This window comes from Anser brachyrhynchus (assembly GCF_964034855.1).
Source record: "Anser brachyrhynchus genome assembly, chromosome: 7".
Classification (NCBI taxonomy): domain Eukaryota; kingdom Metazoa; phylum Chordata; class Aves; order Anseriformes; family Anatidae; genus Anser; species Anser brachyrhynchus.
In genome coordinates, this window is record NC_137701.1 from 24,878,237 (window position 1) to 24,892,316 (window position 14,080).

At 40.2% G+C, this 14,080-nt stretch overlaps 1 protein-coding gene across 4 annotated transcripts in view; it reads right to left on the minus strand.

Moving 5' to 3' along the window:
* Nucleotides 1–97: 97 nt before the first annotated feature.
* Nucleotides 98–14,080, minus strand: part of LOC308198550 (unconventional myosin-X-like) — an 85,753-nt gene continuing 71,770 nt past the window's right edge. For all 4 annotated transcript variants that reach the window (XM_080601135.1, XM_080601133.1, XM_080601136.1 and 1 more), the window contains 9 exons: nucleotides 13,014–13,171; nucleotides 11,731–11,854; nucleotides 10,060–10,357; nucleotides 8,585–8,792; nucleotides 8,016–8,152; nucleotides 6,442–6,565; nucleotides 4,395–4,844; nucleotides 3,470–3,661; nucleotides 98–2,409 (listed from right to left, as the gene is read on the minus strand). In XM_080601135.1, coding sequence (XP_080457261.1) covers nucleotides 2,296–2,409; nucleotides 3,470–3,661; nucleotides 4,395–4,844; nucleotides 6,442–6,565; nucleotides 8,016–8,152; nucleotides 8,585–8,792; nucleotides 10,060–10,357; nucleotides 11,731–11,854; nucleotides 13,014–13,171 — 1,805 coding nt within the window. In that variant the 3' untranslated portion in view covers nucleotides 98–2,295. The remainder of the gene's footprint in view (nucleotides 2,410–3,469; nucleotides 3,662–4,394; nucleotides 4,845–6,441; nucleotides 6,566–8,015; nucleotides 8,153–8,584; nucleotides 8,793–10,059; nucleotides 10,358–11,730; nucleotides 11,855–13,013; nucleotides 13,172–14,080) is intronic.

Below are 14,080 nucleotides of genomic sequence, written 5' to 3' on the forward strand. Positions count from 1 at the left end.
CATGCCGTTGATGCCTCCTTTATACTTACAAGTTCGGAGTATTAGATCGCTGACTAAACACCTTAACGTGAGCACGCAATGTCTGAGAGTGAATACAGCCTGTGCAATCCAATAATTTATTAAACTTTCATCTTGTAAAGCCAGTTACAAATTAAAAAAGACAGCGGAAGGAATTCTGTAATAGAAATGAGCAAAATTACAACAAATACTAAACGGGAGTTACATTCCCAAGTGGGTTCAAGCTGCCTGCAGCAACCCAAGAGCCAGAACAGAAATAGTGCAGAGTTAGGACAGGGATAATCAAGGCTATTGTGATACATAAAGAGATCTAGTCAGTGTATGGACCAACACAAAGTGTTACTTTTCAGGTTGCCTCTGCATTCCTGTTCTCTCTCACTTGTGACCTGGCCATCTTTTTATTCTTTGTGATAAAAAGTGGATGTTTGTACGATCCTTCGGTAAAGCTATTTAAGGCAAAACTCCAGTTGAAAGTACGATATACAGTAGTGGCTATCCTCTTAGGCTGGATGTGTGGCAGGTGGACAGGGTGTTTGCACATGCTGCAGTGTATTGTGAGAGAAAAGCACAGATTAGGCACTGTGTTTTTTCTTGCATTGTCAGCCTCAAATCTGTAGTGTTACATGACAGTATTAGTGAAATGGCACAACTTGAAGTTTAATTTAAACTGAACCTGTTGCATACTGACTCCTAGTTTTCTTGTCTATGAAATTTCTATTTTATAGCTAACAGGCCTTAAGCTGCCACTTCTTCAGAAATACAAACATCTGATTTTAAACAAACCTGCAACAAGGTCCACATCACACACACAACTCTACAGTTTCATTAGGAAACTGAAAGGGCCTTTACATTTCGGGACCCCAAGACTTGACAGGGGTTGTAGAAAATGACAGCCTAGCCACAAGGTTTCTTGATTGCCAATGCAACCAATTTGTGATGCGACTAACAATACCAAATATTGTTTTAAACAATGAATTCAGGAGACTGAAGATGACTGTCATCTTTCATTGACAAGGAAAAAAAAATTGCTTCTTCAAATTGCAGATGACTATAAAAACCTCCAAGAAGCATTGTTTTTTTGATATATATATATTTGCTGATGTCTAGGGACCTAAGAGAGACTGGAAGGGGATATGGAGATTCAGTGATGGGAGCAGTTCCAATTAGAACTCAGCAGAGAATGAAGGACTTGGCATCTGCTTACAGTAGTACAAAGGAATTGAATTATTGCCTATAAGAATTTATCTAGGCATCTCTTCACTCAGTATGAAACTGTTCATTTAAAGTTAACGTTCAGGGGTTCCAGTCATCCTAAAATCCCATCTAGAGAAATACGGAACTTAATGCAGGTAGGCTGCTGGCCATAAAAACCTCTGACCTCCATCTGAAACCTGGACTTTGTGAGGAACAGCTTCTCTGGTAATGCAACTAAATCAATCTTGTCTTCTGGGCTGTACCGGGGAAAAGACAATCATTAATTTTTAGGTAACAGGTGCTACACAGAATTACCAAAATGGTACCTGATGATATATTTCAGTGGTACTATTCTGCACGATTTTCTTCTATGTTCGAGTATTTAGAAATTTTTACTTAAAGTGCCATTTTTTACAGTCATGTACCTGTGAACTTCTGTTAGAAGGTAACAACTCCCCTCAAGTGTCTTTGTTTGTTTAATGGTCTCTCATGTAGGGTTTGACCTCTTCATTGGACTGTTTGGCTTGAATTACAAAAAGGCATTTTGTTTTAAGACCAGATGAGATCATTAGTATATCCTGAAGAGAAAACTCCAGAGTGACTTATTTTGGAGCTGCCTACAAAATAAATAAAAAACAAATATTCTCTTAGCAGACTGTGCTGTGATCCCCTGATCCCAGATGTTTGCATGTTGGAAATTCATAAGGAAGCTTAACTCTGCCTCCTGTAGTGCAGATTCTTGTGATATTTTCTGCCAGTATGACAGGTAATTGTGAAAGCAGCAGAGGGGACAGGCAGAAGGAGGATGCTTCTGACTTTGCTTCTTTAAGGTACATTGTTCATCAGACAAGCAAGGGAAAACAAGTTTTGGGCTGTTAATATTTAACAACAACAACAGTTGTTACTGTTCAATGTCTTTGGGCAGAGGTGCAAATCCTACGGTACTGCAGATGCCACTTCAGGTCTTAAATACAGTAGTCAGTCAAGTGGAGTTCTTATAAACATCTTTGCTACACTTGTGCTGGCAAGTTGCAAATACCAATCATTAAACAACTGCCTCTCTCTCGTGGCAGTTCGTTCATATCACCTAGTCCAGACGCTAGCGTGACTGTCCACACTGGTGGCTGATTTGACGCTGCAGCGTTTCTTCACTATCATGTTGATGTATGCTTTCATGATCTTTATTATCTCACCCACCTAGAAAAAGAACATAATACTGGGATAAGCACATCAAAAACCTTCTTCCATTGATGTATACCAGACATTTTGCAGAAAAAGTTTCCCCTTGTCCAAACTCACGGCACTGTAAATTTTGCATGCAATGTTAATGTGAACATGACAGTAAGGATAAGCATGAAAGAGCTGGAGTCATTACCACTATACACAGGAAAGATATGGGAAATGAAAGCAAGGTCAGTAACAGGTATGCAATGGCTTCTTTACAAATAAACGTTAAAAAGAATGTGATTTTTCGATATGGAAAAAAGCTGACAGAAGGATATGGCAGAACTCCACAAAATCCTGGGCTGCCTGGGAAAGACAAATTGAGAATGACTGGTTCCAGTCTTTCCCAACACAAGAAAGGGACGATATCAAATGAAATACAGTGGTAGACTAACTGGGGAGAGTATTTTTTTACCCATAAACAGCAGAATTCATTGTCATATTTGCAAGCATTTTTGAAACATATATATGCCTCTCTAGATTACTCTAGCATGTTCTTTATCGTGCACACTGTGCATAAAAAGACCTAAGTTTCCTCTGAGGTACATTCAGGATAGAGTTAACAGCAGTTAGGACTGTGATTCTGGTGGGAGAGAGCTGTGATCTTACAGCAGCACCTCTTAGTACTTGACAAGTGTGTGTTCTGGCTTGTAGCTCAAAGAAAAGCACCTTTAACGCTACTAAAAATTTTTATTTTCTGATTTTGTGAACTCCACATTTATAAACTGGAAGGGAATGAAGTAACTGACAGGATGCACACTCATGAGCACCCAAAATTTGAAATTCCGAGTGCCATGGGAGACACTCAACCTCCTTCACTTTTTAAACAGCATCATTCTTTTTTATGTGTATCTCTGTATTCAAGACAGACACCTCAACCCTTTAGGTTTAAGGTCCCTTCATCTTTTTCTTTGGCTGTCCTGTCCCTTCAGCAGAAGTTCTTGCCTATAACCTTGTCTTGTCCTTAGAAATCAGAGCTTTACTGGAGCGCTAGTAAAACTGCACATATAACAAGTCTCGTGCTTTCACATACCTGGGACGTTTCAAAGAACATTTCTCTCTCATCCACTGTAATTTTGAAGGTGTTAGGTTGTGGAGCTCCAAAGAAAACAATGTGCTCGTACTGGAAAGTTTCTAGTGGTTTAGGGTCTCCGCGCTTGTAGACAGACACATTCTCTGTGCTGACTCCAAGCCAAAGATCATTTGGAAATCCACCCTCCTTGCACTGCAGAAAACAGAAACACGAAATTTTGCTTAAATGCAGTGGAGTATCAAATCATCTTTGATTCAAGGAAAAGCCCTCCTTTTCTGGCTCCTGTAGGGCATTTAATTTCTCCAGGCCAATATAAAAATAGTATGTCTACAGAAGGAATCTTGTAGGCACTCCTCTGCTAAGATTTAGAAGTGACGTGGCTGTGCGTAAATACCATTTGAGTAATAAATAATTATAGTACTTAACACTTATCAGATTTTAAAGAGATTTAGGAAGTTAAGATTCTCCTCATTATTTTACAGATCATAGAGTAAGGGCAAGCAACGTCCCATGGTAATCCATCTAGGCAGCAACAGAAATGAAAAAAACTGGAGCTGTGGATTCCTGCAGTAGCAGGCTAATCCCAGCAGTCTAAGAGACCCAGTTTGAGTGGTTTCTGTCACATTGCTACAGAACAGGGTTGTGCTTTTTGCCGTGAAGGACGATATGGCTTCATTTTACTTCCACTTCTACTAGCTACCATCTTCTTAAGCCCAGAAAAGTTTCCCCAAATCTACTGCTTTCTGCATCACAACTTTTTGTATATGTGTTACTACAGGCTTACTCTCAGCTTATTACGACAAAATGCAGCCAATTCCTGAAATTCCCTTCTGCTGCTGAGCAATATAATATATATAGCTGTATCTATTCTACAGGCTGATGCCTCTCCTTGGCAGTAGTTAAATGAGATTATGTTATCTCTCACCTCAACATCGAAGAGGGTTGACCCATAACCTGGCCACTCCTTTACGATGGACATGTATTTCACCATGGCCTGATGCTGAGAGAGTCCCTGCAGCTTGGTCCATTTCTGTGCTATGCTTGCACGAGCAGCTGACAGCTCTTCCTTCACCCACATCTCCATCATTTGCTCCTCTTCTACCTTCTGCTTCTTTACAGAGCCTGTCTTGAAGCTACGTTTCAATGTCCCTTCAAGAAAGCTGGTCCGCCTCCTCTCCAGAGTGTGACTGGTGGTGCCACTGCTCTTTGTTGACTGCAGTATTTTGGATTTTAGTCTGTTAACTGGGTAGATCCCATCAAGGGTCCAACTTATTTTAGAATAATCCCCATGAAGGTACTGCAGCCGTAGCGCTGCTAGGCGCTGCAGGGTGTCCTCTGGTGCAGGAAAATGACCATCTATGAGGCTTTCATGAGCCTACAAAAAAACCAAAAAACACCCACAAGTCATTAGAAAGCAGAAACACACTTTATTCATATCTGGGTCCATGTAGGGATTCTTATGGTATTTGCCATAATAGAAAGCCAATCCCTGCAGGAAAGACCTAATTCAGGAGGTCAAAGCACACATTATAATAAAGAATTCAAAGTCTGTAACTGGTGGATGAGCAGACTGGGGAGGGAATGCGTCTTTCTGCAAGCTTGGACAGAAAGGACAACTCTGAAGGACCTTTAGGCCTTTAACAGATCCTTTAGATCTGTAACATATAGGAGAGCCAGAAACTGAGACAATTTGTTTAGTGCTCTACCAGCTGCAGCTCCTGTGTGGAGATTATATTCAATTACAGATAAAGTTGGATGCAACAAACTCAAGACATTCAACCTCAGCCTCATTGCACACCAGCACCTTTCACCTCCTCCTCTTTCATCTGGTGCCTCCCCCAGTCTTCTTGCTTCCTTTGCTTGCTTTTCTGTGAAATGTATTATTATTATAATATATATATAATTTTTTTTATTTTTTTTTACTGCGTCCATCACACATCAAAAAATGTGAAATGAATATCTCAATAACTCCTGCTCTCCTGTTACTTCTTTTCTACCAACCTTTGCTAGTGAAAGCTGTCTAGACCGAAAGCCTTGTCAGTTGGGATTTTGGTACAACTGAGTTTCCACAGAGTACTGTGTCCTGTTCCTGACTGTTTCCTAGACATTTAGTTAACAATACTTAATCTTCATTTCAAGAAAGTCCTCTTGGGGAACAGTTGTCTGTGTGATGTACGTGCCAACAACTTGATCAACAGCCAGTTTTAATCTTCATGACACTGACCCCTTGAACACATATTAATTAAATTTCAACAGATATCATATTCTGAGGCAAGATCATAGTGTTCATTAGAAGTAACAAAGATGGGTTGAATCACACAGCTGGCTACTCCACTCAGTTTACTTTTGCATCCCTAATTGCGGGGTTATTTCATACCAGTGTGATCTCTGGCCTAACAAGCATCATGTTGCTACAAACTATACTGACTTAAAAAAAAATTAGTCAGCAAACTATTGTCAACAACATTCTCTTTTCTTTTTGTTATAGTACTGTATTCCGGTGCCTATTAATCAGGAGAAATTGCCTGAAAGATAATTTTCTTTGTCAATTCCCATAACACCCCAAGGTTTGACTATTCTTGTAAGCTGGATCCAGCATACAGCTAGATTTTTCAATTTTCTTTACACCTGCATTCTGCAAGCAACTACTTTAGAGGATCATCTTAAACTATTATCTAAATTTCCGTATCTTTCAAAATTAAAGATGAATTCTAAAAGCATTTTATTATAATTGGTGCTTCAGTTTTTGAAAGCCTCTGTTAATTTTTCTTGCTTTTGTTCCAATACTCCTATTCCTTCGAGAATTTCTCTGTGTATCTGTTTGTTAGATTCCAGGCAAAAGTCTGAGACAATAAATTCTTCTGTTCAGACCAGCATTCACACTTCTAGTGTGAAGGTAAACCAGTTTTCTGTTTACTCTGGTGTACTTCTGCTACCCTGGAAACTAAATCATTCTCCCACTGCCAGCTTACCTGCTCAAACATGAAAGCAAACTCCACTCCATCTTTGGGAACATTCTCAATATCCAAGAAGCAGTAAAGTTTAAAATATAGCTGCCATTGTCCTTCTTCCTCTTCTTCCTCAGAGCCAGCAAGTCTGTAAGATAGGAAAGAGAATAAGAGAGGAAAAAAAAAACAGTAACCAGAAGGACCATGGTACTGGGATGTCCACAGTGCAACTCGTGATATAAAAGTTCCTCTGGATTTCTGAAACAGAAAGCATACAGAACTACCCTGTTTACCAGGGCAATCTTTGTGCAGCAGACTTTTCTGGTGGATTCAATTTTTTTCTCTGAGTCACCTCATGCTTTGATTCAGCAGGACCCAAAGTTCTTATCAGATAAAAAAAATTGGATCAATAGTTCTATATAAATGCAAGAGTTATGGGGAGGACACAAAGTGCTTCCCATTTTTAATATATTGTTTCTGTGTAGTCTTGTGATTGTGAAAAGCATCAATCTTGCCACCATTTATAACAATTTTATTTTTGTCTTCAGAACCAATATAAAATAGGCAATGGCAATGGCAGCTTTCTCTACAAATTACTGCTTTCTTTATATGCCTAGCCACAAAATCACAGTCCAGAGTAACAAATTAGAGCTGCTTTTCTATGCCCACTTAAATCTTTGCTCTCTCTTCTGATGAAGCTATTATGAGGTAAATTGACAAGATGTTATCAAAGCTAGTTGATATAAAGACATTTTCGTAGAGGGCACTGAGTTGAGTACCCTGAATCATTTATCCAAATAGATTAATTTTCATGTGTGACTAGTGGTGATGAAGCCAATTACTTCAAAGGAAGAAGCATTGAAACTTATATTGCTGAGATGGTCCCTAAGTAGGGTTCACATTCATAAACTGTGCAAGGAAGAGTCACTGTTTGCAGCTCAGAAATGTCTACACAAACATCAAAGCAAACACTGGTGGCTACAAAATTACAGTTCCAAAAATGTGAAAAGCAGCACCCGTATCATTTCTTAACGCTTTCATGTTATATCACTTCGTTGGTCAAGGAGCTTACAGATAGTGTTTGCTTGTGTAGCCCATATTAACCTGCCCCATTCATCGCAATGGCACAAGTTACTATGCCAGAAAATACCTTGGTTTGATGGCGCTTCATTTTATAAGCTGCTCCAATCTGCAGATAGCTGTTGGTACTTCTAAATACATTGACATTATGTAATAATTCACTTGTCCTACCACAAACAAGCCATGAGACAGTATTCCCCTTTCAGAGAAAGAGAATGATCAACACAGTTACGTGACTTAACCATTCTCTGAGCTCGGGTAGGAAACCATTACTATTTGATAAAGGCACTACTAATTTTGTCCAGACAAGCCTGATAAGTAATGCTTCTTTTTCACCAAAACAGATGTGAACATAGTTTTCCACATAGTAAAAAAGAGCACTTGAACCTTACCAAAGAGAAGTTCACACCAAAGTGAACTCTTGAAACACAACAGCTACTTTGGATAAAACTACCTGATGGTACTCTCACTTAACCAGCTAGGAGTTAAAGCAACGGTTCCATAAAACATTCTTCTACCTTTCGAATTTGGCCAAGATATCAGCCACAATCACTCGACTCTCAACAGCACGATCCACCTGCTGATTATGTTCAAAGAGAGCAAACATGTTGCGGCTGTCCTCCATTGCTAAGCCTCGGATCAGCTTTTCAACCACCTGCAAACATCAGAGACAGATCACAGGGTTGGCGTTACACACTTTCTTAAGTTAGCTTCTTGGAAAAAAGAAAGGAAAATAAACAAATATTTTGTGTTTCTGAGCTAGTGGAATCACTGGCTGTGCAGATGGACAAATGCTACCACCAGCAGAAAAGAACAGAATGGAGATAAACTGCTGAGAGCTGGATGGGGTGATGGAAGCCAGTGTGGCTTGGCTTAGGTCATAGGAACTACCAATCTACATCAGACCACAGTCTACTAAGCCCACCTCTGACAGTAGTCAAATCATGTTCCCAGGAAAGAATATAGAGGAATACATTCCCTAAACCCTGAAAAATTGGAGATGAATGGGGAAAAGGAGTCCCTTCAGCAGGCTCAGTACCTAGACACAGAGGTGTGCTTAGATCTAGTTAATTAGTAAATGCATTACCTCCCCAGCGCTCGTGTGGGAATTGATGGTGATTTTACAGGAGCCACCGCCATGGCAGTATACTGTTGTGGTCATTTCTTCACGGGTGAGAAGAGCCTGTATTTCCTCCTGGGAGGGTACAAACTCCCTTGTCTTTGTCCTCTTCAGAGAATCACTGATGAATTGTGCGTATCTGTCTATTTCTGAGCCTGGAAAGAGATCTTTTACCCTAATTGTAAAGAGAAGCAAAAAAGCCATTACACAGTGAAACAGAAAACAAGCTTATTGCCATGTAACTTGGAATATTGTAGGCAGGGAATTCAGTATGGATGTCAAACGCAATCACCAGATGAATGATCCCAGTTATTTCCCAAACCATAGAACCTGCTTTCACTAGTCACTCCAAAGTCACTTCAGTGCCATTTGTCAGCACCATATGAAATCAGAAGTTCAAACTTCCAAGAGTTTAGTACTGGCTGAAGATAGGAGGATTAACTATCTGAATTCACAAAATTAAGATTAAAAAGTATGGAATCAAATATAAGCTTTTAAAATTTATTCTCAATTATCTCTTTTTACTTGCTGGATGTGCTTGAGGAATTTTTATAGTGTTTTTCAGAAACATTTTCAAGAAGGTAGAAAGTAGATGCTCATACATGTTCTCTTCTCTCCAAGGCCAGAAGTTTTAAAGTATAACAGTACATGCAACTCCAGTGATAAAAACATGCAAAGGCAACATGGAGTATTGCTCAGCATCTTTTAGAACCAGGCCTTGGATGTCTGAAAGATTCAGCTATTTTGTGTATTTGCATGAATTTCAACTCACTCTCTCCTCACTTGGAAGGAATCAAATAGACTTTATATGCCTTTTTTTATCATTAATGAATGGAGTGAAGCTACATAACTGCAGCTTAGTTCCAATGCAGACCTCTTCAGAAAGTTGCTTTAGATGCTGAACATAAATTGGGAAGAATGTAAACAATTTAGTTCATGAAAATTGGAGGTTAAAGCAGATTAGAAATACAAATTGTAAGCCTTACATGCTTCGTTAAGCAAACAAACACTGAAAAACAGTAAATTGGATTTAGGGTATATCTGCTACTCCACAGTACACACATTTTGCCTGTGGTTGCTGCAAGGCAGTACCTACTTCAGTGAATATGAAGTGTGTTTCTCACCTTTCCTGCAGGCTGAGAATGTTTATAGGGACATTAGTAAGCAGTAGGTGATCAGCTGTAAATCCACTTTAACACAGTTTCATGGTATTCTGTGTAGGTAGCCTTATTTTCCACATCCTTTTGACACCACGGATGGGTAGCAAGGGGGACAGGGTTTGAATACACCAGAACAGCTGGTAGCAAGATTTGTGCACAAGGGTGGGAGGCTGTAACACTACCGAAAGATGTGCACAGGAGGAGGGTGAGACACACAACTACACCAGGCAGTGGAAGGTAAGTAGGGACAAAGGAAACAATGCAAATTAAAAGGGCTTTTACCTTCTCAGGTGGAACTTGAGGTAACGAAGGATTCCTCTACTTGGCAGAAAAGTGCAGCTCATACATGACATCAGCTGCCAGTGGTGCAGGTTCCCAGTACTGTTGGGATGTGGCATGTGATTAGTTTGTTTGATGAGCTGACAATACACTTCATCACGAAGGGGCTTTAGATCATGGCAGGTCTGCAGAATGCCTTGGATAATTGGTATGGGGTCAGACACCGTCTCGATCTCCTGAAGGGAGTTAAAGATCTTCACTGCTTCATCCTGTAAGCTGCTGTAACCCTTCTCTTGTTGCACTGAGGAATGATCATAAAGGTGACATCAGGTAAGAATCTCCCCCATTTCCTACTGGCCCAGCAGTAGGACGAACAACTATAGTATAGTCTGTGATGGAAGAACAGCAACCTGAGAATCTGCATTAGCTCATCTCTTGAACCTAAATTTCTACTCAAAATTCATTAATGCTTCCCTTTTACATGTGTAAATGTAGTTTTAATTAGTATTTACCAACATCTAACTTGTCACCATTGCAAATCCATTTTTGGATATCCTGTACAGAAAAGGAGAATAATGTTTTTAAAGGAAATTAGTGTTGAAATCTAGTTCAGTTAAAGGAAAAAAACAATAGTGACAAACTGATCCCAAGTGCCAACCTATTCTTATCCATTTTACTTCCCCCCCCCAAAAAAAGTTTTTGAACAACAGGGAAAATTTAGCACACACAGAACAGGAAAGACTCTTGCCTGTTTTTCTGGGCACCATTCTTTTATGTTCAGTCCTTCCCTCTCCAACCCCAAGGTAAGTTTGATGACTTCCTGAAACCATGCTCAGAACATGGCAAATTACAGGCAGTTTCCTCTACCTGCTAGTCCAAAGCAGAGCAACTCCAATATTGCTTCATCCCATATGGTCAAAAACAAACCATCTGGCATCTCTGGGAGGTCATGGAAGCTATTATAGACCTCTTAAAGAGTCAGGCATTGACCTTCCTGCTTCCCTGCTGTCTGCCTTTACCACAAATGTGCACATTGTATATCATTTAGTCTTTCTTGTCTGGTATGTTTGTGCTCCTAAGACACTTTGGGAACCTTACAATACTGAACGTGTTGTACAAAAGAATTTGTTATTATTAAAAAGAGAGATATTGCTTGTTGTTATTAATAATTCAACTACTGCCCTCCTAAGCTCCTTTGCGTAGGTGACCAGTTGGTCCTGGCAGCTTGTTCTACTTATCTATTGACTTGCTACATAACCTCTGCTACTGACACTTCAATTGACATCCTTTGATGCATCTCTCAGAGGAAGAGTTTCCTACCAGAAATAACATTTCCCAACATAAGGTGTCTCTGTGTTGATACACACACACACACACCATTTACGACCCAGTTGCAACTCATAAAGACAGGCTGCACATCCCCCAGATGGATGGTAAGCTATCTTCTCCCCTTTACTATAAGATACAGTGTGCCTAAGACACAAGGCTGCAGATGAAGCACACATTCTGGGAAGAGAAAGGGTCTAATCCCTCTCTCTGAACACTGTGGGATACACTGCTCCAAAATGAACTTCACCTGCATAAAGAGAGCTTATATACCACTTTTGTGGTGCTCAGGCTCCTCACTGATCCTTAAAATGAGAGTGGATTTTGTCATATGGGTAAAATACTTACAGTTGACACTAACATCTCCATATGGTAACGGGAGCAAGGGAGAATGCAAAGGGTGCTGAGTGTACCGCAAGATTGGGTTCCTCCTGTATGTCTGTTCCACTACTTCAAAGTTTGTGCTGTTTTCCTGGAAAAAAAAAATCCTCAAATGAGGATAGTCATTCCTAAGATGTCCTGATACATTTGGAGTCAAATCAACCACCTTTATTGATATTCTGGAAGGTCCATAGAGGGATGAGGTGACTAAAGAATAATTTACGTATAAAAATTACTCTGTACATTATTTCTGAAAATAAAATGTAAGAATAACGATACTGGGTCACCAAGCACAGGGTCTTGATTCCAAATGCAGCTTGTGACTAATGCCTACAGCAGGCATGTAACAGGTACATACGGCATGATTCCTCCTCCTTCCTTCTTTGCTAAAAAGTTGACAAAGCTTTTTGGAAATTAAAATAAACTTTATGACCAGGATCACCATCATCCACATGCTTGCTGATCCCCTCAAAGACCTTTAGGATATATGCCAAGTATGGCTGTTTTGTATTTCCCCAGATCCCCCCTGAATCTTTTCTTATAGCTTAGTCACATTAGCTGCCTCCCATTTCTTCAACGTTAGGACCACATAGCCTAGGGTTACATTCTACAGCCAGTAGTAATTCAGTAATTCATTTCAGTTCCTTTAGAGCTGTAGAGTTATTGCCAATTGATCTGGGCTATATTTCACACTCTGTTTTATTGATGTGTTCCACAGTCCCTCTAACTGACACCTCAGCTGGCAAGTTTCTCAAATTCATCCCTTTTAGAGACAGGCTGCAATACTGGAATTTCCCTGCACTCCTCTGTAGTCATCAGTTATGCAGAGAATTAATTCAGGTTTTCAGATGTGTTACCATTATTACACACTTCCTTTTCGCCTCCATCAACTGGTCCTATCAATTTACTGGCAAGCCCCTTTTCTTAGATACCTTTCTTGGTCTGTCTTCTGATTATACATTTAATTTGCTAGAGTTTCTATTTATGTGTCCAGAAGATGCTTAGGCAAAGGAAAGGATGCAGCAGAGATTTGCACATACTTGACGGTATAAATCCTGCATGCAATTTGTAATTGCACAGCAGTTATAGCCTAGACTCAAGCAGATCAGTTAGCAAGCTGATTCAAAATAAAATTCACATAAGATTCGATTATTTAGTTATACAATCATTTAGGTTTCTTTTACTTTTTGGTTACCCCATGAGAGCAACCTTGTTTGTTGCCACAAGGGAATCAGCATGATGCTACCTACCCTGATGTCACGGATGAGTTGCTGTGTAGGTGTTTCTATGGGAACTTTGCTGTCAATGACACCTTGGATGGCAGAGGCCCAGCGCATGGCTTCATTCAGCAGCTTTGTGTACAGTCTGTAGGAGTGCTTTCGCCCATGGACAATTATGTTCCAGTAGCCTGTAGAGACACAAAGAATCTAGAAGGTTAAAGTTGCTTCCATTTTACCTTCTCTTTTTGTCTGTAACGCCTGTCTGAGGAAAACCCTTGCTGCTTTGTTAGTTACATGTGGTGTGTGTGGTTAAAATGGACTGGGTACACAGTAACATTCCCCGTTCCCAAAATGGACTTCACAGTAGGAAAGTCCCAATCCAGGTTTTGGCACAAATACAGCTTTCCAGGACACAAGTAGCTCACACTGTAACATAAATACTTTCCGGCCAACCAGGCAACTCACTTCCACGGTCAGGGTTTCAGCTACACTGTGCTATTAATGGCTCAGAAAATGACCAGCCTACACACAAGCACCCAGTCCCATTGCCAAATCAATTCTCGTAAATTTTAAAAATCATGCAGTTGACAAACTGAGAGAAAAGGTCAGGATGATGACAGTTCACTCCACTACAGGCAGCCCTAGGTGTCTGTTGAGATCACAAATGTGGAAGATTTATTGCAAGTGAGCAGAAGAAACTTCCTCATGTCACTTTACTAAACACACCGCAGTATCCCACTGCTAGCAGTTTGCTTCCAGACCTTTTAAAAAATATCCCAGGTAACTCCAGTACTCAAAAATCCAGTATTTCAAGTTTTGTTCTAAGCTTCACCTTCTTTGTCAGGGGGGTTTACCCCTTGCCTCACAAGCTCATTTCCATCCCAAACTCAAGGTGCAAGCAGTGGAGAATGGTGGCAGACCCTGCCCTACCAGGACAGCGTCACACTGCACAGAAAGCAAACATAGGCCCCTGTCATCTTTTGGTTCTAGCAGGCTGAGTGCTACAAAAAAGACTGAGGTATATGACATTACTGTTATTTAAGGGAATAACATTGATCCGAGAGACAAACACAGCTCATGCTATATCACAGCAGCTA